Consider the following 24,783-nt stretch of genomic DNA (forward strand, 5'->3'; position numbering starts at 1 on the left):
AGCCCCTCCCGGCCGTGCAGCACCCCCGCCTGCACATACCCGAGATAAAATAGGAGGGGCTAGCGCCTCTCCCACGCACATCCCGCACGGGGGTGGGCGGGAGGCGGGCCTCGGCCCCCAGGCCAGCCCCTCCCCCGCCTTCCGGCCCCCCCCGCCCTCCAGGCCCCTGCCCCGGCCCCCAGGCCAGCCCCTCCCCCGCCCTCCCGGCCCCCAGGCCAGCCCCTCCCCCGCCCTCCCGGCCACCAGGCCAGCCCCTCCCCTGCCCTCCAGGCCCCTCCCCCGCCCTCCAGGCCCCTGCCCCGGCCCCCAGGCCAGCCCCTCCCCTGCCCTCCCGGCCCCCAGGCCAGCCCTTCCCCCGCCCTCCCGGTCCCAGGCCAGCCCCCCCCCGCCTTCCCGGCCCCTCCCCCGCCCTCCAGGCCCCTGCCCCGGCCCCCAGGCCAGCCCTCCCCGCCCTCCAGGCCCCTGCCCCGGCCCCAGGCCAGCCTTCCCGCCCTCCCGGTCCCCAGGCCGGCCCCTCCCTGCCCTCAGGCCCCTCCCCGCCCTCCAGGCCCCTGCCCCGGCCCCAGGCCAGCCCTTCCCCCGCCCTCCCGGTCCCCAGGCCAGCCCCTCCCCCGCCCTCCCAGCCCCTGCCCTCCCTCCCGGCCCCCAGGCCAGCCCTCCCCGCCCTCCAGGCCCCTGCCCGGCCCCAGGCCAGCCCTTCCCCGCCCTCCCGGTCCCCAGGCCAGCCCTCCCCGCCCTCCCAGCCCCTGCCCCTCCCTCCGGCCCCCAGGCCAGCCCTCCCCGCCCTCCGAGGCCCCTGCCCCGGCCCCAGGCCAGCCCCTCCCCGCTCTCCCGGCCCCAGGCCAGCCCCTCCCCCGCCCTCCCGGCGCGCGGGCCCAGCCCCTCCCCTCCGCATCCTGCGCTCGCTTCCTCCCACGTGGAGCTGCCCCCCTCGCCCCCTCAAGTCCGGGCTTTCCCCGTGGCCTGGGGGCGGCTGCCCCCAGATCACCCACGTGTCCCCGGGGCTCCCCCGGGGCCTAGGCTGGCCCGCGCCTGCGCTCCCCGGGACGTCCCCGAGGCTGACGCCAGCCCTGACCCCGGCCCTGGCCCCGGCGGCGCCCGCAGCTTCCTCCGCCAGCGAGGGGCCCGAACCCGGAGCCCCAGGTGTTCGAGGTGCCCCGACCTCAGACCTGGGACCGAAGGGACCGGGGCCCGGAGCAAGCTTGTGCTGAGCCCCCGGCAAAGGCCCTGATCCAAGCCCCGGGTGCCCCAGTTACAAACGTCTCAGGGTGAAGAATTCGCGTTAAAAGTAAACGAAACGAAACACAAACTGGGCTTCCCCGGGCCCCAGATGGAGACATTTAAACGAGCTGCGTTTGCAGGGCTTTAAAGCATCCCAAACGGTGGCGGGCCGACTTCCGGTTACTGGTTAACAGGACTCGGAAAAGCTTTGGTGTTTTCTGTTGTTACTAAGTGAAAAGACAAGTTCTGTTAGGGGTTAAAAAGCGGGGGCAGCTCCGCCTTCCCCACGGGAAAGCAATCAGTTATTGGAGTCAAGCTGGCCAGTTCTTTTAAGAACCTGCTGGTAGCTCTTTCCATTCAATTCATTTTCTGAAAGATTTGATAAAGGTTAAATGCCTTTGATGAGCTCATAACTAAAATTAAACACTTAGATTACTTGTGGATTCACATGTTTTAGGCTCGATAAATTCTTTAATGCTCCCTGGAAAATAACATGCCGCACTGAAAATTTGTTGTGTCCAGCTTTTCCTAACCTTATTGGGTTTTCTTAGCAAAGGCACTGTAATGCCTCAGTTTCCCTGGATTATTATGCTATGCCCTGAATAAAATTATTATGGCCACCCCTCCCCCCCCTTCCTGGCCGTTAGGGCTGAGAGAATTAAAATCTTTACATTCCAAAGAGTCATAAAACTCCAGGTGGCTTATCTCAAATGCCTGCTGGGGTTTGCCCCTCCGACTCCTGTCTCCTGCCTTCGACCTCCTTCTCTTGACCCCCATCCTGTCAGGACTAAAGTGATGATCCTTTCTGGGAATTATGGCTTTACTTTAAAGGTTTTTTAAGGGTTCTCCCCTTCTCCACTCCCCCACCCCACCCCACCCCTTGCCTTTGTTTCCCTTATTACTGGAGCCTTATAAAAGGTCTGTGTCTTAACTGCGAGGGGGTGGGACATCTTTTGGACAAGAGTCCTGCCTGACCAGTTAGCCCAAATTCTCCACTGTTAAAATATTAAAAACTGATCTCTGTCTTGCCAGTTTCTCAGGCATTACAGGACCAGTGTGGTTTGCCATTTCTTTCTCCAGCTCTTTACAGATGAGGAACTGAGGCAAAGGGGCCACTTAGCTAGTAAGTATCAATTCAGGAAGATGTCTTCCTAGCTTCAGGCCATCACTGTATCTTCTATGGCACCTAGCTGCCCCTACAATAAAGATGGCTGATTTTTAATTTAACTTCTTACTGCTTGGTGAGAGGAAGGAAAGAAGGGAGGGCAGATAGATAAAATGAAAATAAAAACAAATTCAATGCTTTGTGGTTATCTTTAGATGCTTCAGGAACCCATATTGTGGCTCCCAAACAAACCAGTTATCAGATTTGGTGGAAATCTTGAAAAAGCAAAAAAAAAAAAAAATGTCATTAAGTCACACAAATATTAAATAATATTTGAACTCAAAAGACTCCAAAGAAAAAAAAATTCCCATTTTTTCTATCATACATACATTCAACCTTGGACAATTGTACTCATTTGGGGGGGGGGAGAAAGATGAGTTCTGTTTTAATGTAAATTTTATTCGATTTGTGTCCATTATTTCTATTATGCATTTTGTGTATTTTTCTCAATTATAAAAGTCTTTTTTTTTAATTCTGAGTTCCAAATTCTCTCTCCTTCTCAACCATCCCTCCTTCCTCAAGAAGACAAGCAATTTGATTATCGATGATTTACTTTCATTTTTAAAAAAGATTTTGTGTAGGAAAAATTCACATTTCAAGATTTAAAGCTAATATTTGATGGTGAAATTGTGACATCAGACAGATTTTATTGAATGAAAGCCAGTGTTTTTTTTTTTAATTTGGTAAAGGCATCACTCTATTAGTAAAATTTTTTTGTCCTATCCAGGTTTAAAAACTGTTAAAGTCTACTCCAATCCCCATCAGATGAAGACACTCAGTAGAAAGTGATCCTCTTTTTGTATGTAAGTAGACACTACAGAAGTCATAGGCCCATTCAAACCCAGCAAAAGAAATAAAAGTTTGAGTCACTAATCTGCATAAGAGGTGGCCAGCAGAGTCCATGAAGTTTTAAGACATAGGTTTTTTAGGAGCACTTCCCCCTACCACCAGCAAGATAATAAACAACAAACATTAAATACTAAGTGCCGAGCACTGGGTGTTTGGCTATTCCTTTGCATGGACCTAGGTCCATAAGAAAATCTTATTATAGTTTTAAAAAAACAGGGAAACACTGAAGCCCTTTCAGTCTGATGACCACATGTGATGAGAGCAAATTGTCATCCCTAGATAAGTCTAGCCTGCAGAGGCAGATCTAGGAAGTATTCTATAGGGTCAATAGAAGTTAGACCAAGAGCTCTCACTCAGAAGATCCAGAGTTTTCATTTCCTGCTTGAAAAGCCTTAGAGCTGTGATAATGAGGCAATAAGAGAAAGCTTCATGCCAGTTCTATTCATCCCTGAGAAGATCCAGAGCTTTCATTTCCTGCTTGAAAAGAAGCCTTAGAGCTGTGATAATGAGGCAATAAGAGAAAGCCTCATGCCAATCCTAACTATTCATCCCCCAGCTAAGGACCAAAATCTAAAGCTGGAAGTGATGGAAATCTGCCCATTAAGAATCAAGTCCATTTTGATGGAGAGAGACATCTGTACCCAGAAAGAGGACCATGGGGACAGAATATGGATCACTACATAGAATTTTTCACTTGCTTTTTTCCCTCCCACTTTTTCATTTTTGATTTTTCTTATGCAATATAACTGTGGATATATATATAGAGAGAATTGTTTAACATATATTGGATAACTTACTATCTAGGGGAGGGGGAGAGGAAGGGAGGGAGAAAAATTTGGAACATGATTTTGCAAAAGTAAATGTTGAAAATATCTTAGCATTTATTTTGAAAATAAAAAGCTATTGAAAAAAAAAGAATCAAGTCCAGGAGATCCATGGCCCACCCAGTACCACCAAGGCTGTTGTGCCCTGTGCTTAGCAACAGCCTGTCCAGATTTCCTGAGATAAACTACTTAAGATACACTGGGGTTCCGCAACAGTAAGAGGTCTCAGTCACTTCTGGTTCTTCCATATGAGCCTCTCCCCCCCATGGCCTTCATGTTGATATTTGGAGTAGGGAGAGTGAGAGGGAAGAATAGTCTGCTCTTGGTGGGCATGAGTGTTTATGGGAATCACAATGGTAGGGCTTCCATGGACCATGAAAGAAAAACTTTCTGGGATCCCACCCCCCAAGGGTTATCATAAGCTAGAGGAGTACCCCAGAGAGGAATGCCATAGAAAAGTATCGGTTGATTTTTTAGGAGGCATGGCCTACTCCATCAATGAATCCTTAGAAAACAATCTGCTGGGCCCCTTCTCAAAGCTTTTCCCGAATGATAGAACCTGACACAGTCTAGTCTTCTATGACCAAAGGTAAACATTGGGGGAGACCAATTAGCTATGTAAAATCAAATACTAAGTTTCTTTCTACTTAGCCCATTCCAGAACTTACCAAGGGGCTTAATTCTTGTATACTTCCTAGCTATGTGATCCTGACCAAATCTGCTTGCATCAGTTTCCTTCTCTTTAAAATGAGATTAATAATAGCACCCATTTCCCAGGGGCGCCGTGAGGATCCAATGAGATGCTACTTATAGAGGACTTAGCACAGTGCCTGGAACATCATTATTACATGACGGTTAGTTATTATTCTTCTTCTTAATAGTCAGATCTCTTGATTTTTCTATTTCCCCTTAATAAGAAAAGAATCAGTACCAGAGAATACAGTTTCTCTAGAGCCCTTTATTGTTGATAAGCTAGATACAGAGGGGTGGTTGGTTGGTGAGTACAGATTTCTACTGGGCACCACTAGAAATGGACAAGAAACTAACCCTTGGGATTCTGGTGGTATGGTCTGGAAGCGGATGTCGGAGGTAAAATGGGTTACGGAGGCTGGGTACCTGCAGCAGCGAATGGTTCACTTGTTTCACTGATTGAGAAATTACCCTGTGACAGAAAGTTGTTATAATTAATAGAAGGAAAAATACATCAGGCTCTATTATAATCAGCAATTTAACATATTAAATAATTCTCTATTTCAACTAGTAACCAAATCATAATATTTTTATTTGAAAAAGGTTTTAAAGTTTTAAAAAATACTTCCATTTTAAGTAAATACTTCCATTTTATAGTAATTAAGCATAATAAAATCCTAAATAATAATACCCTAATACAATAAAACCATAAATAACAAAAAAACAATAAAAATCATTGTAGCAAAGCCTTGAATACCATCAATGTTAACCTGTAATTATGTTAAACATTATTAATTCTCCTTAGCTATTTTTACTGTCCCAAGGGCTTTCTTGCCAAGGTGGTCAGGAAGAAGGAAAGTTTGGTTTGAAGGCCACAATATGGAGGACTAACACTTAATGTTATTCACGATTATTTTAGAGACAACTTTTTACTCCACTTGGCAAATCTTTGTATCAAAATGTACTTTTAATTTGCTCCTTCCCCAACTAGGAAGGTATTACTTCAGTTTTGCCGTTTCTCTGATTTGGAAACCATTCATATTTGATGCAACTTAGTGTAGAAGGGAAGAAGCAAGAGACTTCCACTAGTTCTCTTTTGATCTTGGCCATCAAACAATACATCTCCAGCCCTAGGGCTCTACTCTCAAAAGGGGGTCAGCAACTCCAGATCCTGCCAATACAAGCAGGCCTCAAAATCAGCCAGGCCCAGACAGAGACCACTAAAGGGCACAGAACTCTGCCACAATAAAGGACACATCTTGCGTTCCTCATTTCTCAGTCATAGGGAAATTTGGAATTTAGACTCAAACACTTGTAACATCCTGAACACTACATTTAGCATCTGTGTTGGATTAAAATAAATAGCATAAGAAATATAATATATATGGGACATGAAATACAATAATGAAGAGCTCTAAATCAACTAAGAAACTGCAGAGGGGAAATGTGCTTACATACTTCTAAAATGCCCACATTGCCACCTCAGCATCTGTTCTCCTGAGAGGGAAAAAGACTAGACCGAAGACGTGATGTAATAGAAACTTCGTGTTCCGCTTGTAACAAGCCTGACCCTTTCTCTGAGGAGTATGACCCAAAGTGAGAGCTAAGAGGTAGGTGTACATCCCATCATGTTCACTTTGGGCAAAGGAGGCTTAATTCCCACAAATGAGCCCCAAGAAAAGCTAAAGATATATTTTAGTGCAGTCCAAGCATTCCACAGAAGGCGTATGTATATACCTACTGCAGGTTCATTTATTCATCATGGCGTTCAATCTCCACCTTCCGTCTTTAATATCGTTCTGTGTATGGCACGAACCCCAATCCTTTGTTCAGCTGAAATGAAAGAGTAATATTATAGAGAGACAATTCAAGATCAACTTGCATCTTTTATTAGCTTATTATTTTATAAGATCTGGAGCTGACTGCTTAAAAATCCCAAATTCCTCAAAAGTCAGAAATAACTGAGGAGAACTGATATGAGGCAACTGCATATTATTAACTAAGCCCACAGTAAAACTGAAATATCTTCAATATGAGTTTAGGACCTTCATTTGCCACAGAGATTTAAAAAAATCTCTTCTGCTCCTGACTCTGTCACCGTCCATTCTCAGGAGAGAACCTCAATTCCCACTTTTGTCAAGAAAACGGAGTCCTTCATCCACCTCCTTCTTCACCCCAAAGCTGTCCCAAACATCGCCCTCATCCTCAACCCCCATGCTCACTTCAGTGCTACTCAATGCCTACTATGTGCTAAGTACATTCAAGATCTCCTGTGCACATACAGTAACAATACCCAGACTTCTAGGAGCAATTCTATTTTGTCAAGGCTGCCCCTCCACTGTGTCCTCCATCCAATCCCCTACCATTTCCCCTTTGCTCATCTTCTCCCTTCTGACTCTCCAAGGCTCATCTTCCCACTCGCTCTCCAGGAAGGCGCTCTGAGCTAATCACAGGCACCTCCCTTCCCTAAGGCCAAGCTTCCTGAGTTCTGGACAGTTCTAGTGTGGATGTAAAAATATCCATCCACAAGGAGCCAATTACTAACTCATGCCCAGGTTAACCCTAAGGTTCTCGATCTGTAAAAAGTGACACAACTGAAGGTTTTATCAAAATTCTGTCATCAAGATGCAATTTCCTGAGCCTGACAAAGTAAGCCACACACGCTTCAGTCCTGTTTCTGCAGACCATCTAGATGTTAAATGGGGCAACGTGCCCTCAATGAAGGCTTCCTTATGGCCTCTGTTAACTAACACCAAATTCCAAGCAAGAACCACTTAGCATCACCCCGGAAAGGTAGCAGCATGAATAATCTGAGTGACATCATGATCCGTAACGGACGCTTAAGAAAAGCACCAAGAGAAAGAAAAGTTTCTTTACCCTTTCCTGGTAGTGCCTCTCAAAGTAAGCCATATCGTCTTCACCTGGTCTCCTTGAGGAAGATGTTTGATTACTTAAACCTACAAAAGTATTTTTAAAGATTAAACATATAAACATTATTTTATAACTGTTGAAAATAGTTTTTAATGATTAAAATTCTGTAGAAGGCATCTATTTCTTTTATCTTATTTTAGGCAAAAGATTAGAAAACAAAGACTACAAGCCTGACAGTATGTGCTAGGGGATTATAGTTATAGAGGATAACTGGTTATCAGTTTGATTTCTCTTGCCTACCTTTGATTTCTAAAACATGAACCCCCTCCATATAATCTCTGGGAAATTATATTATCATGTGCTCCATTCCCTTTGGAAGGGCATGAAAGATTCAGGTTCTCCCTCTGAAGAGAAAACCAGGGTCTGATCTTATGAGCCTTCCAATTCAGCTGAAATAAAGGCCAATATAAATTGGGAGCTTCAGAACTAGCCACCCCAAAGATAGCCATCTTAAGTTCTAGCCTTTCAACAGCTCATGAAGCTTCACAAGTTCCCCGGGGCTGACCTGACTAGAACAAATAAAATTCTACTGCAGAGCAAACACATGTAGATAAAAGTAGCCAGGCACTGAGGAAAGTGAATCTTGGCCACCTCCTCTGGGCTCTGAACTGAAATAAAAATTCTCTCCAGTGAACTGCATTATCTCCCATTGACCTACCTTGAACAGAACTAGCTGAATCTTGACCTGTTTTTGATGAGTGATCTGCAGGATTCATTGTAGATTTTAAAAATTCTAGGTAAAAAAACAATGAGAAGAAAAGTGAAATCTTTTTTTTTTTTAAGGAAACCAACACGATCAGGATCTCAGCCCCTCGAAGATCATCTCAGCCAATTCAAGGCCAAAGTCTGAGTCTCCTCAAGCACATCCTCGAAGGGGAAACCTTCACCCTCTCACACACAGGCAGCCCATCCTCTCTCTCTCTCCCTCTGGACAGCTCTAATTATGACGCACTTTTCTTTGCCATCAGAGCAGGAGATGGCTGAGAAAACCCCAAATGGGGTCACCAAGAGTTGCACACAACTGAATGATGATCAACCATCAATTTTCCTTTTGTGAAGCCTAAAGCTGCCCCTGAAGCTAAAGACAGTGAGTTTAATCTCTCCTTTACATGTTGACCCTTCATAGACTTGAAACTAGCTGCCATGTCTACCCCTGAGTCTTCTCCAAGATAAACACACCCGTTTCCCTTAACCAGTCTTCCTAGTAACATCTCCAGTCTCCTCACTATTCTTGGCACTTTCTCACCCCAAACAATTTAGTTAAAATGCACTTGATAAAATATATAATCAAATAATATATTATTGATATAATAAAATAATAAAGATGGCTAATAAATCTCTGTATGTAAAAATTTAAGAGCATTCACTTCCTTGCAGGGAGCATTCATCAAGTGAAATGTATGGTGGGCAAACAAGCATAAAATAGAAAAAAAAATAAGTCACAGAGATGCCTAGTGATTCATAGGAGATACAAGCCAAAAGGAGGGGAGAAAAGATTTCCTGTTGCCCTCAAATATCCCCAGGGATGGCCAAGAAATACAGTGAAGCCAGAGAAATCCTGCAGAAACCTCAGCACTGGGGGGGGCAGGTCCTCCTACCAGCAGCTGGCATCCAGAGGTGGTGCCTGAAGGTCTGGAAGCACATTGCATGGTTCACTTCTTTGGCTCCTCTCCTAATCCTCCCTGGCAATAAGGTAGATGCCCTAGATATCCCAGCTCCATCTGGCCGAGAAGCAAGATGGCCACCCACGGGGGAAGTGTTGCAGACAGGCTTGGAAACCAATGTCCCCTTGTACCTGAGACCAGGGAGGGCAAGAGGAGGAAGAGCAAAGGCCTAGGCCGCTATCGTTCCCTCAGGGAGGAGGGAGAAAATTGAAAATCTGGCTCAACATGGAGGAGGGGGAGGAGGAAGGTCCCTTCAAGATTCTTGTTCCCTCTGCCCTGGCTAAAGGTTCTCACAACAGACTTTCTTCCCAGAAAGGGATGATCCACTAAAAATATACGGGAAAGATGATGAAGACTGAGGCAGGAAGAAGATAAAGCAAAGACATCTCAAAGAGAATGTGTGCCCCTCAGCAGGGCAGAAGAACTGAGGGGCCGGGGCTAAGGGCCTTTTGGGGCTTCTCCTCTCAGAAGGAGTCCAAGCAGCCATTGCAGACACAATATGGGAAATAACACGGTGCTGTTTCAAAGCAACTCACACTAAGTGTCAAATGGGAATGGATCAGGCAAGTTTTTCCCAGGCCCGAGAAGAGACTGGGAGCTTCCTGCCTGAGAGAAGGATGGAGGGAATCAGACATCGGGGCTACAGACTGGGCCATGGGAGAATAAGCCCGTGGCACCTCAAGGAGAGGCTTCTGGGACCTCCCTGAGGGCAAAGGGAGAAGGAACAGACTGGCCATGGCGGGGAGGAGTCAGGGTCGGGGTTAAAGGCTCTGCCTGAGCTGTCGAGAGAGAAGCCAAAAAATAAACCCGCACCAAAGGAAATGAAATGGCAGCAAAGGCAGCCGGGTACCAAGTAGCAAGTGAAGCAGGTGTGAGGGAGTGCCTGCTGAGTTTAGAAGGAAGGGGTCAGCAGGTCGGGGGCACACATGGGCAGGGGGGCCCAGGGCCTGGGCAGGAGGGAGGCCAGGCCTCCCCTTCTCTGAGGCCATCCTCCAGGAGGCAGCCCCATTTCATGTCACATCCAGGGAGGCCGTAGCTGACCAGCCAGTCAGAAGAGTGACTCTATCCACACGAGCCTGTCTTTTATCATAAAAATCCCGTACTAATCAGACAAATGTTCAAAGGGAAGACTCATTATTGCAGCCAATGGAAGCCGGCTGCATGTTGTGGGAAAGAGCAGTGGGAGAGGCCCAGGGACGTGTCGTCCCCCCGACGGCCCTCCCCAGCGGCAGGGGAGACCCGGCCCCCATCCTGATGAAGGGCAGGGTTTCTCTTTGGGCCGGCTCTCTAGAAGAGGCGAGAAATCACGGTGACACAAAAAACACAGATGGAGGCCCAAGGAAGAGCCAGGCAGGTCTGCCTGCGGGCGGCCAGAGGTCAGCCCTTCCCCACGAGGTCACCCACCTAATTCATTTTCATCTAGATCCGTGAAGTCTTCAGAGAGTGCACTGAATCCTGCGAATTCTCCCATTGCGGCATAAGGAACGTTGCGTCCCACGGGCTTCCCCAGGGCCAGTCTCTCTTCTCTAGTTTCCACCACTGTCTGGTGGGCGTGAGCGGGATGACCACAACTACAAGTATAGTAACTACGAAATTCTGGGCACTTGGAACCTGCAGAAAATCACCAAAAAAACAACACTCGTCATTGTCAACCAGTTTGTGAGTTCAAAGATGGCAAAGCGGAGGGGGGGGGGTCTTACTGTTCCCTTTGGGGCCTCGGCCATTCCTGGGGCAAAAGGACTACAGAGCACCAAGTGGAACAAAAGCCTCTAGAAAGCAAGAGGGGAGAATAAGGCACAGTGGACAAGGTCCCGGGCTTGGAATCAGGCATGTTCCAATCCTATTCTGGCCACTCTCAGCCGCGGGCTCCTTGTCTGTCCAGTGGGGACAATCATGCTTCCAACAGACTTGCTGTAACAGAATCTAGACCCGGCACTCTTACAGCTTTCAAGTTCCATACATGCCAACTGTGACCGTCAAATATTGATATGAACACATATTTGCCCTGGGGAGTTAGCCACAGATGGGAAGAGCAATGGTCAGCGGACGACAGAAGCCAAAAGGAACAATGGACTTCCGTTTTCCCCTCAAGAGCCAAGGAGAGGTTGTTCCAAAAGTCTCGGTGCAGCTTTAAGCTACCAAGTTGAGCTCAAGGATTAGATCCAAGAGACAGTTTACTTAATGAAAACTCAGCCACCCATCCTTACTCATAAAAAGTAGGGGATATGGCCAGAACATGCCAGGCAGGACTCAGATTTACCCCAGCTCTACTGTACAATCAGATTTCAATTCAAATTATTTCAAAAATGACTGAAACAACTTAATATGTGTAATCTAGAAAAATAGATACATTGATTTCATTTTCATATTTATTCTCTCTAAATTATAATTTCTGCAAGAGGACATATTTAACTTAGAATAACATACACCATTTGTCACATACCATATTTTGCCAGCAAATAAAGCTGCCTCGAAATCTTTTGGAGGCGTAGCTAGAGTATAAATAAGTAGAATCTAAGACACCATTGCTTCCAGCTTTTAAAGTGCTTACATAAAAACTGTCTAAACATGTCCTCCCAGGAATATGCATTAGTGATGCATAATTTAATTGACTAAACTCCCTCTATTCTAGAAATTTGTCAATAAACCCAAAGAACAATTGCAGTGCAAACTCTGTGGCTGTTAGTCAAGTTACTGATTTAGCACATCTAAGACTGCAGCTTATGGCACCAACATTCATTGCTCATAATCATTTCTTCTTTGAATAACCCAGTAAATGATTCAAATCCATGCAAGGAAAAAAAATGTCCATGGTGAAAACTGCCTAGCTAAAGGCCCCCAAGTTTGCCCCTGCAGCCAGAGAACCCTTCCCTCACTTACATGCCAGGCAAGTCCGACTTGAGTCTGCACTGTGTTGGTCGGCATAGTGCTTACACTTGCATCGAATGGGCCGAGTTCCACTTAAAGGCACGTAGTGAAAGGAGTTGCACGGGCACTGGCTCACTTTACAAGGCAGAGAAATTGGACGATCTGCCGGGAGGACTATGAATTCAGTTTTATGTTGTTTATACCTGAAAAGAACATTGAAGCAAAAGAAAGGAGACAGTGAATGAGAACAGGGCGGCCAAAATTGACCAGAATTTCCATCTTTTAAAATCCTTCAAAAATAACAAATGAACCTCAGCAGAAATAAAAAGTTTGCATAAACCACAGCTAAAGGCATTGGGGTACATGATTGTGTCGGGGCAGGCACAGAAGCATAGAAGAGCTGTATGAACTGCTGCAGAGAAAAGGAGAGCCGAGAAAACAATGCAGAAACAATAACTCCAACAGTGTAAATGGAAAGTTTACAATAATTAATCAAAAGTGAATCAATTCTGACAAACATGACTCTTTCCGACAATGAGATCATTGAGGCCAGTTCCAATGATCTTTGTGATGAAGAGAGTTACTTACACCCAGAGAGGACTGTGGGAACTGAGGGTGGATAACAACAGAACATTCTCACTCTTTTTGTTGTTATTTGTTTGCGCTTTGTTTTACTCATTTACTTTCCTTTTTGATCTGATCTTTCTTGTGCAGAAAGAGAATTGTATAAATATGTTTACACATATTGGATTTAACATATATTTTAACTTTATAATTGGATTGCTTGCTATCTGGGGAGGGGTTGGGGGGGGGAAAGGGGAAAATCTTAAACACAAGGCTATGCACGGGTCAATGTTGAAAAATTATCTGTGCATGTTATGAAAATAAAAAAACAAATTTTTAAAAAGTGAATGTCACAAGATTGTCAAGATTAAAGCAGGAGTCAAGAGATACAAGAGGATATCCCTTTGTGGAGATGCGAGGGCCACAAACACTGTGAAATGCATAGATTTTCCCACTTTTTCAATATGTTGATCAGTTGCACTGATTTTTTTTCCCTCTTTTAAAAAAAATTGTGTGGGATAGCTCTCTGGGAGAAAGAGGGGGAAAAAAAACATTTGGTCATGTCCAGAGGGGCTGGATAAAATGGCCTCCGGAGTCCTACTACAGGACGTTCTCATCACCCTTGCCACATGACTAGCCCCTCTTCTCTTCCTGTCTTCCATTTTTTGAGGACACCTTTTGTTCTACTCCTCAGAGTTCTCCATCAGAGCTCCTCCCAGGTGACATGCTTTTACACCTCATGCCAACCATAGACCCTCTCTGTTATGTTCCACATTTTGCTGCCACACAGAAACACCAGCAGAATGTTAGAATTCACACAAAATAATAGATATCAAATAAGTTAGACTTAGTGTTGAAATACTATCTCCCCAAAAAAGTTACACATTCAGGCACAAATTTCCATCTATGACTATTTTTCCTGGATTGCTATGATCTGGGAAAGGCAAAATTAATTCATAAAAAATCAAGCTGATAACATAAGATATTATTTCAAAAGAAAGTCAAGTTCAGACAGGTGAGGATGAAATTATTTTTTCTTTTTTTATTATTATTATAACTTTTTATTGACAGAACATATGCATGGGTAATTTTTTACATTATCCCTTGCACTCACTTCTGTGAGAATAAGCCTATTGAAAATTCCCAATTAAAGATAAAGATATTTTGTGTAAGTCTCACTACTGTTGAGCTTTCATGATGGTAGGCAAAAGAAAGGGATTACATTAAACATTTTTAAAGCTCAAATAACAAGCACTCAATTCTTTAATTGTTCTATTTCTTAATTGTTCTATTAAGTAAAGAAAATAAGATGGACAAATCTGCTCACTGAAATTTTTCTACAAAAAAACTAGAATTTCATTATCAGAACCTTTTGATTTTAACAGTACCATGTCTAAGCAAATTAAGCCCTTTATATCATACATAAACATATTTCTCACTCTGCATTTATCAAGGACCAAAGGTTGAAATATTATTTTAGTGAAATTTTAATCCAAACACAAACATGTTATTAAATGACTTCCTTGCATGAAAATTTAGTTCTAACAAAGTCATCCAAAGGAGGTCATACATAGAGAGAGAGGAGATAAAATATAGCATTTATGCAAATTTGTTAAACATCTATTATATACTGGGCATTGTGCTAGGTGTTGGGGATACAGCTATGAAAAATGAAATAAAAAGAAAACAAAATAATAGCTCTTAAGAAGCTTCCATTCTACTAGGAGGTACATAATACACAATATATACAATTTTCCAAGTAATTTCCGTTAGGGGATGAACTTTGAAGCAAACTGGGGATTCCAAGAGGTGGAAGTGAGCAGGGAGAACATCCTATGTAAGCTGTGGAAGATGGAATATTGTGCATTGGAAATAGGAAATGAGCTAGGGGGAGGGGGGTAGAACAGAAAGCACACTCTGGCTAGCATCCTATTGTTTCTACTCTTTTTCAAAGCCCACTTCTTAAGAGACAGTGAACCCTGGGTCCCTTCTGCCACTTCTCAATCTCTCCTCACCCTTTATAATCCAGCTTCTGACCCAGCCACTAACCTGTCCTCTTCAAAGTCACTAATCACACCTTGACTGTCAATGGCAATCAGAAGCCATGGGATGCTTCTGAGGGTGGCAATCACACTCACCACTTGCTCCTCCCTGAATTCTAGACTCCCATGGCTTCTATGACACTGCTCTCACTCAGCTGTCTTCCTGTCTGTTCATCCCTTCCCAAGCTTTTGAGCTCCAGGATCATCCTCCTCATCACTAATAAATGTGGACACCCCCCCAACGTTCTTTTCTATCTACATTCTCCCTTAGCAATTTCATCGCTCTCATGAGTTCCATTATTATACATCTACCACCTGCTGGATATCTCCCTCTCAGTGCCCTACAAGTAGCTCAAATTCGACATGTACAAAACAGAACATTTCCCCCAAACCTATTCCTCTTCCAGATGTAGCCCCATCTCTGGGGAAGCCACCATTCTTCCTGTCACCTGGGTTCATAACTAGTTGTCAGCCTGTGACTATTCTCCATATCCAATCACTCACTGAGGTTCATCAGTTGAAGAAGACTGCTGGATGTCAGGAAAGGCTTCTTGTAGGAAATGGTACAAAAATTGAACCAAAAAGGAAGCAAACATTCTGAGAGAAGGCAGGGTGCTACAGGTGTGGAGCAGGGCCTGGAGATCATACATCCGGTCCACCCATGTTGTCCAAGCACCCCCCACCTCCCACTGCCAGCTCTGGATCTTTCTGTGCCCTTACATTTTACCACACAGACCCTCATTAAGCATGGCCAACTCCACAGCCATCTCCTGCATCTGTGCACCTTCTCCCACAGGCCCTCCTCTTTCAACATCACAGAGTGTGCCTGTTCAGAACCTTTCTCTTCTTCCAGGATTCAGCTCTAGACTCTCCCTAGAGGGAAGGATTTTCTTCCACCTCAAGTTTTCCTAAAGCACTTTGCCTGGGCCTCTCCATTACCCTGTCACCTCTGGATCTCTCACACTCCTATTAACAAAATCCTTCCCTACAAAACCTCATTCTCTCAATCTCCCCCAACCTCATTTCTTACTTCGCTGTGTCCATAATGTAGTCTTCCCTACCCTCAACCATCTCAGAGGTCGGGGCCATGGACCTTTTCTAATATTTGTGTTTCCATCATCTTGTGCAGTAGCTTGCTATTCATTCTCTTCCTTTATCACCACCCCGATAAAATAAAACTGTATTCTTTTCTGAAGTCACCAAGATGAATAAGGGAAGCTTGTTGAGACATTAAGATGCTCAACTAACAAACCTGAGGTCCAAAATTATTTTAAAACTTTTTTTCAATTTATAACAAAGATTATAGAGTCTATTCATCAATTTTTATTTTGGCTGTGGCATCATATCTTACCTGTGTGTACAAAAACATGGAGTTTGTGGGCCAACAAGTTTACAGTCCATGCCCGTTGGTGATCGCCAGCTCACATATAATCTGTTTCGTAATCGCAGTGGTAAAATTTTATTTCTGAACACATCAGATTCTTCAGGGGTGAAAAGTGAACAACCTCCATCATCCTCACCAGCATTTCTACAACAAAATTTTTTATAAGTTTGGGGTGTTAGTTTTCAGAGAAATGCAAATTAAAATATAAAATATAGAAAATGAGATTGCATAGTCAAGTAAAGATTTCACTTTCACCTTTCATGTTAATCAGTCAGAGAACAGTTATGAAACTACTTACTATATCAGACCCTACACATAGTTTATTATATATTTATCTGGATTTTCTCTTTCTGAGGCAGACTAAAATACACTCTGACTTCCTTTATCCCTCTCTAGAACTAGCCAAAAGGGCAGGTCTGAAATGCCAAGGCATTTATCATTCAAAAACCAAGAAAATGCTCACTAGTGCATACAGGTGACTCTAGCTCCCAGGCAGGGCTGCACTCTAGGGATAATACCCTGGAAAGTACCTGCTTTCAGCCATCAAAAGACATTCAATGGCACATTAAGCTAAGGTTTAGGAAGACCACTTCTGACCCTGATGAGTTGGGGGATTCTGGGAAAGTCACTTGACTTGCTCCATCTGTGAGACAGCATCTACTTCTCGGGATTGTTGCTCAGAAGGCTCAAATGAGATCATGTGTAGTTGAATTGTTATTGCACTTAGTTTACATAAGCTTTCAGCTCTATGGATTGAAATTCAGCTCTATTTTAACAACAATAAAAATGCCAAAAGTAGGCTAAACCTCCAAACTGTCATATAAAAACTAGGGGAAGGGAAAGGAAATTTAAGTAGTCAAAAATGAAAGCTTCTCCCTTTGAATGTTTGCCTCCGTAATGACATTTGCAATCAGCTACGTAATTTTCTATGTCCCATTTTCTCTCTTACAAAGTATTATGTTTTTGGTCTCTAGTCTTTGAAATCAACTGATAATAGTTTTGGGGTGAAAGAGAGGCACAGACCAATTAATCATCTTAAGGCCCCTCCTCTTAAATGTACATATAAAACATCTTTAAAGTGATATAGCTTTGTACTGTTAAAAATGTCTCAGTTCAGTGTTATGAATGTGATCACAATCATCTTGTTATACCAAAGAATTTGTTCCTCTAGTAGATGAGTGGAAGGAAGGAAAGGAGGGAGGAAGAGAGGGAGGAAGGGAGGAAGGGAGGAAGGGAGGAAGGGAGGAAGGAAGGAAGGAAGGAAGGAAGGAAGGAAGGAAGGAAGGAAGGAAGGAAGGGAGGGAGGGAGGGAGGGAAAGAGGAAGGAAGGGAAGGAGGGAGGGAGGGAAGGAAGAAGGGAGGGAGGAAAGGAGGAAGGAAAAAAGAAGGGAAGGAGGGAAGGAAGGAGGAAGGAAGGAAAAGAGGAAGGAAAAAAGGAAAGAGGGAAGGAGGGACCCCAGGACCCAGAGCCCTCACCACTCAGTCACCTAAACTACCCCTGGAAAAAGCAAGACCCAAGTTCAAGTGCCACTTTGGGTTATTAGACTGTTGTGATCCCAGCTGGGGCTTTTCCCCTGGTAGGGTTCCAGGCCTTCCTCTACAAATTGAGGCATGTTGGAGTCAAAGGCCCCTGAGGATCCTGCCCCAGTTCCAGAACTGAGACTGTACTGAACATATGGCTGACAGTGGCTTCCCTCTTCCAGGGCCATGTTAAGGTATAATCTTCCCTCATTACACTGTAATGCTGTAAACTCCTGAGGACAGGCACAGTCAAGTTTTTTGCAGAGAGCCTGACACATAGTAGGTGCTTTGTAAAATGTTTGCCGAGTCTGTGATTCCCAACAGAAGAGAGTTTGGGGGGTGAGAGGGGACACACCATTTACTATCCTGGGAAAAACAAAGGCAAAAGTGAAACAATTGCCCACAAGAAAGGACAGTAAAAGGAATCACTGTTCTGTGGCCAGGAAATGTGGATTCCAATTCCACCTCTTCTCTTACTACCTTGGTGCCCTTGGATTGACCATTTCTCCCCTCCAAGACTCAGTTTCCTCACATGGAAAATGAGGACATTCAAGTAATGGCTTCCATGACCCCATGCCCTTCTCTCTCAGCCTGTTACACTTCTCTGTAAAATACAGGTGGCAGCCTGGGAGTCCCTAAGTGGCTTCCTCTTGCTAGGACTCAGTTTCTAGATCTGGGAAACTGAGAGGGGGGAAGCACTATTACCTCTGAGGCTTCAGAAGCTTGGGGTGTCAGATTTGGGGATTCCTTCCTAGAGTAGCTTAGGATATGCTGTGGTTCTACTCTAGGCTGCCTCAGTTTCCCCATCATAAAATAGGGAGTGGGTGGTCTCTGAGAGCGCCAGGTCATACATAGTGCTTCTTCCTTGGGTAACTTGGACCATGCTGTGACCCAGCCTTAGGCTGCCTCAGTTTCCTCAGCTGTAAATTGGGGAGAAGTGCCATTGACGGCTTCAGCTTGAGGGGTCTGATTCCGAGTTCCCTCCCTAGAGTTATTCGGGACACGCTCTGGCTGCCTCAGTTTCCCCAGCTGTAAAGCGGGAGGGCCGGCCTCTGAGAACCCCGTCCCCCCCAGCTCCGGACAGCCTCCCGCTGCCTCAGTTTCCCCAGCTGTAAAGCGGGAGGAGCGGCCTCTGAGAACCCCGCCCCCCCCAGCTCCGGACAGCCTCCCGCTGCCTCAGTTTCCCGTTCCGCGCAGCGGGCGAGCCGCCCCTCACTTTTGGTACTCCAGATACTCGTCCACGGTGGCGGCGGCCCCGGGGGACACAGTCAGCCGATCCATGGCGACCCCCCCCGCGGCCGAGATCTTTCCGCCCTCTTGGCGCCGCCGCCCCGTACCGCTCGCCTCTACCGAGCTCTCCTTCTGCCCGTTACCCCGGCGACGCGGGCGCCTCGCGCGGCCACCGGCCCTAGGCCGCCGGCCGCGGCCCTGGGTCTCGCGCATGTGCGCGCGCTCCCGTGGACTCTCCCCCGCCAGGTCTCCGGCTCGGCCTCCAGGCCCATGCGCGGTGGAAACTCGCTCCTGCCCGTGGCTACGGGGCCGCGGTCCGGGGCACCCCAGGAAGCAGGAGCCGCGGTAACTTTGTGTTCACTTGGTTTCCAATTTTGCCTCCTTGTGGTTACCCCGCAGCCGGTGGAATGTGAGCGTTGGGACTGTTTCTTTTCCTGGAATTCCCCGGTATAGAACGTACGTGGCGTCTGATCCTTGTTTCCTAAACGGAAGTAACTCCCACCTGCCCCGGCTCTGGTTTCTTTGCTTCTGTCCCCATCGGGGCCTGTAGAGCCGAGGGCACTTGCTGGGATCTGCCCCGAAGGATGTACACGGCTCTCGTGATCCTGCGGGTCTTAAGTCATCTCAGTCAGTAAACCTTCATTAAGTCCCTACTGTGTGCCAGGCATGAGTACTGGGGATACCAAGAGGCAAAAGCCAACCCCTGCCTTCCGGCAGCTCCCGATCCAGGGAATGAGACAATAAACAAATGTGCACAAAGAAGCTAAACGGGAAGTGAAAAGCGTTAGAATGAAAAGGGTTTGGGGAAGTAAAAAGCGGGATTTGATCTGGGATTTAAAGAAAGTCAAGGAATCACTAGGCAGAAGTGAGGAGGGAGAACATTCTAGGGATAGGAAATGGCCAGAGAAAATGCCCAGAATTGACTGTCTTGTTCATGGAACTGCAAGGAGCCCGATGCTACTGGAATGAAGAGGGCTTGTCAGAAAGTGAGATGTAATAAGCTTTGCATAGAGCTGGGAGTTCAAGAAAATTATTAAGGTTGGCTTTGAAGGCCAAACAGAGAATTTTATATTTGATCTTGGGTGTTAGGAGTCATTAGAGTTTATTGAGTACAGGGGGTGACATGGACAAACAGGCACTTTAGGAAAATCCCATTTGTAGAGGAATAGAAAATGGTTTGTAGAAGGGAGAGGCTTGCCGCAGCAGGCAGATCCACCAGCAGCTACGGTCCAGATGTGAGGTAAAGAGGGTCTGCACCAGAATGGAGACAATATCAGAGGGAGAAGGGGACATATTCAAGAGATGCTGCAGAGGTGAAATGGAGGTGAGGCTGCAAACGTGAAATGGATGAAAGATACTACAGAGGTGTAATAGATGAGAGATGTTACAAAGGTGAAATGGATGAGATGTTGCAAAAGTGAAATGGATGAGAGATGTTGCAGAGGTGAAATGGAGGTGAGATGTTTCAGAGGTGAAATAGATGAGATCTGTTGTAGAGGTGAAATAGATGAGAGATGCTGTAGATGTGAAATGGATGAGAGATGTTGCAGAGGTGAAATGGATGAGAGATGTTGCAGATGTGAAATGGAGGTGAGATGTTTCAGAGGTGAAATAGATGAGTGATGTTGCAGATGTGAAATGGAGGTGAGATGTTTCAGAGGTGAAATAGATGAGATCTGTTGTAGAGGTGAAATAGATGAGAGATGCTGTAGATGTGAAATGGATGAGAGATGTTGCAGAGGTGAAATGGAGGTGAGATGTTGCAGAGGTGAAATAGATGAGAGATGTTGGAGAGGTGAAATGGACAGGCCTTAGCAACAATTCTATATGGAGAGTGAGAGATAGTGAGAAATAGATGATGATGTCTAAGTTGTCAGTCTGGGGAGCTGGGAAGATGGTGTTTTTTAGACTAAATAGTCCCAATTCCTTCAATTAATCATCATATAACATGATCTTGAGTTTCCTTAGCAACCTCATCATTCTCATCTGGATACTCTCCAAGCTGTCAAGGTTACTCCTGAAATATGTTGCCATGTTCTAGATGTGCTAACATAGATGGGATAAAATATAAGGGCACTATTAATTCCCTGATCCTGGACACTATAATTCTCAGTGTAACCTAAGATAGAATTTGTTTTTCTGGCTGCCTCATTTGAACTTAAAATCCATTGTTTTACACACACATACATACACACACACACACACACACACACACACACACACACAGAGGAAATGTATCTCCAAGTATTAGACTTCACATTTACCTATTAAATTCTATCTTATTGCTTTTGATCCATTGTTCTACACAGTTAAGATCTTTTTGAATACTGATTACATCATCCAAAGGGAGCCATCTCTCACAGCTTCATGCCATTTGTCTCCTATGTTTTCATCAAAGTCATTGATAAACATTTTTAAATGTCACAGGGCTAAGATAGATTCCTGGGGTCCTCCACTGGTGCAAGTCAATTCACTAAAGAGAGAAAGCCCCTTAAACCTCGGAAACAAACAAGAAGGAATACAATTTCATAGGGAAACAAACTTACAAAACTCCCCAAAGTGACACAGGCAAAAATTATGCACTATAAAAAATGTATAAATTTTACATATGCCTCCATGTACCAGAGCATCTCTTTTCATTTTTGGCTTTGCATTCTCAGAGTCAGTCCATAATTTTGTTTTTTATAATTGCGTGTTAGTTCATGGACTTTGATAAATGTATAGATGATTGAACCATAATGAATTTCAAAGAGAAAAATGTATATTTTTAATATTCAGTCTTGGACATCAAAGAAAACATATCTTTCTACAGTGCATCTCCTACTTCTTCTTTCAGAGACTAGGGATTGCCCTGAATAGTGATTTTTATATTTAATTACAAGTTTATCTCTGTTTCTCAGTTTCTCCAACAGTAGAGTAAGAATAACATCTATTACTATTATCTACCTTCTCAGAGGACTAACCGCCTAAATCATTTCCTTTGTAGAAAAACTGATCCATGTAAATTCTAGGTATCATCATCATTATCCACACCAAAGATTCATTCAGTTCATGTTATTTATGTACAGGATATACATATCATTAGGCATACAAAGAGATGCAAAACAGCCTCTTTCCACCCTGAAGAGGCTCACACTCCATTTAAAAAGAAAGAACAGATACATAAAATGAGAGGCAATATAGGGAAATGAAAAAGGAAGAAGGCATCTGTTTTGGCCTATACAGAAGGCATCTCTTTTTTTCTCCTTCTCAGGGGGAAAAAATAGAGAAAATGAATGCTTCAGGACTTAGAGGAAAATGGAAAGGAGATGAAAGAAAAAAATATCAAAGGACAGAAAATTTTTCTGGTCCTTTCCTAGGAAATTATATTTTATTAATATTTTTCATACTAAGAAATAGTGTGCCATAATAGATAAAAGACTGTGCTTAGAGACAAGAAGGCCTGGGTTCAAATCTCATCTGTGTCACACAAAAACTGAACATGAGCTTCGGCGTCCCAGCAAATCTGCAGAAACTATTGATAATTTCAAAGATGTGCATTTTCATGATAGAGTTTCCTATAGTTTTCAACCTATGGGACTCCCATAGCAGATTTTGTCTTCTCTGGCCTGTACGGAAATTGAGATATCATGTCTTCATAATTCCTTATCTTCTTGATAGCACCTCTTGGTGTTTTTAAAAATCACTTTTTGAATTCCACTGACTAACATCCACATTGGGTATGTGGATTATCCATCACATTTGAAGCAGCTTTATAGATTTAGACATGGGCCAATACCCCCCATTCTTTTCCCTTTTTTTTTCTCTCTCAGATTTTGAAATGAAAATTCAGGGGCAGGGGAAGTAGTGGTAAAGAGATATATTTTTGTTAGTTGTCAACTTGCAAAGAATGTATATTATAACTACATATTACAAAATGAGTGTGATAAAAAGATGGGTGCTGAACTCTAAAGTCATAGCTAGCTCCAAATTTCATAATTCCTTATTGCAATCTGCAATAAAGAGGAAGGAGACAGAGACAGAGAAGAGACAGAGACACAAAGGGAAACAAAGGCAGATTGAGTAAAACAAAGACACAGAGAGAGAGAGAGAAAGAACGATCATCTAAGTATAGAGCATCACCTACCCCATGTTGCCTGCAACACTCCCCAATGCAAAGGAAGAAGATGAAAATAAAATTGGAAAATATTTAAAATAAAAAATACATGCAGAAATAAAAATAAGGCTGGAAAGGTCTATGTTGGGTCAGGTTAGAAAAGACTTGCAATGCCAGGTATGATAAGTGGGACCCATACAAGGTGCTTCTCCCTCCTCATCAGGTGACCCTCTAGCAGTCAGTCACATGATAAGTAGGGAATAGATTTGATGTCTTCATCAAGGCTTGGCATTCCATTGGCATTCATTGATTTCCCTTTAGAAAGTTCTATTTTTTAAAAATTTATTGTTGCTTTAAAAAAAATTGACTATTACTTCCTAGTGTTACCTGTCTGATATACACAGCAGTTCCCCTTCCCCTCAAGGTTCCTTGTAACACAGAAATACAGTTAGTAAAAACAAAACTACACCTTGACCACATATGACAATATGCTCTATTCTGTACTGCAGTCCACCACTTTTCAGAACAAAGGAAAGATCTGCTTTTAGGGGCAGCTAGAACCTGAATGCACAGATTACTGGACCTGAAGTCAAGAAGACCTGAGATACGTGGGAATCATCTGCTACATAATTTTTTTTTGGTCACTCTGATATTTGTAACAGGATATGACCTGTATGTGAAAGAATTTGTCATTGCTGACTGAAACACAAGTTGTAATACAGGAAAGGCTAACAAAAAGTCATCTTTAACATTAGATTTTTTTCTGTAATATAAAAAGTTCAAATTTTAAATTTAAAAAATGTTCACACACATTTATATGTATATACAGTCATGTACGTACATACATACAAACACACATTGTGCCAGTCTAAATATTTTCCCTCTTTTCTCTGTTTTGGACCCTCCTGGGGTACTGATTTCAGGAAGTAAAGCAGGAGAAAAGGAAAAAGTCTATGGCCACTTGCTCAAGCAAGACAGGAAGCCAGATGGAAAGAAAATCACCTCTCAAATTATTTAAGATGATAGGAAATGATAATAATAAATGTTGGAGAAAATCTGAGAAAACCAGAATACTAATTTATTGTTGGTAGATGATCCAAATAGTCTGGAGAGCATTTTGGAACTATGTTCAAAAGGCTATAAAACTGTGCATACCTTTTGATCCAGCAGGTTCACTACTGGATCTGTATTCCAAAAAATATCATAAAAAAGGGGAAAGGACCCACATGTGCAAAAAATGTTTGTAGCAGCTCTTTTTGTAGTGGCAAGGAACTGGAAACTGAGTAGATGCCCATCAGTTGGAGAATGGCAATAAATTATGGTGTATGAACGTTATGGAATATTATTGTTCCATAAGAAATGATGAGCAGGCTGATTTCAGAAAAGCCTGGAAAGATTTACATGAACTGATGCTGAGTGAAGTGAACAGAACCAGGAGAATGTTGTACACAGTAACAATAATATTGTGTGATGATCAAGTGTGGTGGATTTGGCTCTTTTCAACAATGTGGTGATTCAAGGTAATTCCAATAGATTTGGAATGAAAAAATGCCATCTGCCTGCACAATGGAGGTTGAAGGTAAATTGAAGCATATTTTCACCTTTTTTCTTTGTTTGCTTTTTCTTTCTTGTGGTTTTCCTCATTCTGATTTTTCTTTGACATCATGATTAACATGGAAATGTTTAAAATGATTGTCCATATATAACCTATATCAGATTTTTTGCTGTTTTGGG

The 24,783-nt window shown here is 43.9% G+C and overlaps 1 protein-coding gene across 2 annotated transcripts; it reads right to left on the reverse strand.

The window, feature by feature from the left end:
- Positions 1-4,997: 4,997 nt before the first annotated feature.
- On the reverse strand, positions 4,998-19,212 carry FAM221A (family with sequence similarity 221 member A). 2 transcript variants are annotated; one of them, XR_004229863.1, is made up of 8 exons: positions 18,940-19,212; positions 16,170-16,346; positions 12,225-12,415; positions 10,749-10,955; positions 8,339-8,413; positions 7,627-7,706; positions 6,487-6,582; positions 4,998-5,221 (listed from the first exon to the last, which is right to left on the reverse strand). XR_004229863.1 is itself a non-coding variant. In XM_031940604.1 (8 exons), the coding sequence occupies exons 1-7, from the start codon at positions 19,164-19,166 to the stop codon at positions 6,538-6,540; spliced, it is 1,002 nt and encodes a 333-aa protein (XP_031796464.1). In that variant the 5' UTR covers positions 19,167-19,212; the 3' UTR covers positions 4,998-5,221; positions 6,491-6,537. The 2 variants fall into 2 exon arrangements, 1 of the variants encoding a protein (XP_031796464.1); XM_031940604.1 differs by having other exon boundaries at positions 6,491-6,582.
- Between the last annotated feature and the right edge of the window lie 5,571 nt (positions 19,213-24,783).

The sequence above is a fragment of the Sarcophilus harrisii genome, chromosome 5, assembly GCF_902635505.1.
Source record: "Sarcophilus harrisii chromosome 5, mSarHar1.11, whole genome shotgun sequence".
Classification (NCBI taxonomy): domain Eukaryota; kingdom Metazoa; phylum Chordata; class Mammalia; order Dasyuromorphia; family Dasyuridae; genus Sarcophilus; species Sarcophilus harrisii.

Coding starts and splice junctions, on each gene's coding strand:
- FAM221A (XM_031940604.1), bottom strand. CDS start 19,166: ATGCGCGAGACCCAGGGCCGCGGCCGGCGGCCTAGGGCCGGTGGCCGC. Junction 16,347..18,939: donor GAGTATCTGGAGTACCAAAA/GTGAGGGGCGGC, acceptor ATTTTGTTGTAG/AAATGCTGGTGAGGATGATG. Junction 10,956..12,224: donor AAGTCGGACTTGCCTGGCAT/GTAAGTGAGGGA, acceptor GATTTTCTGCAG/GTTCCAAGTGCCCAGAATTT.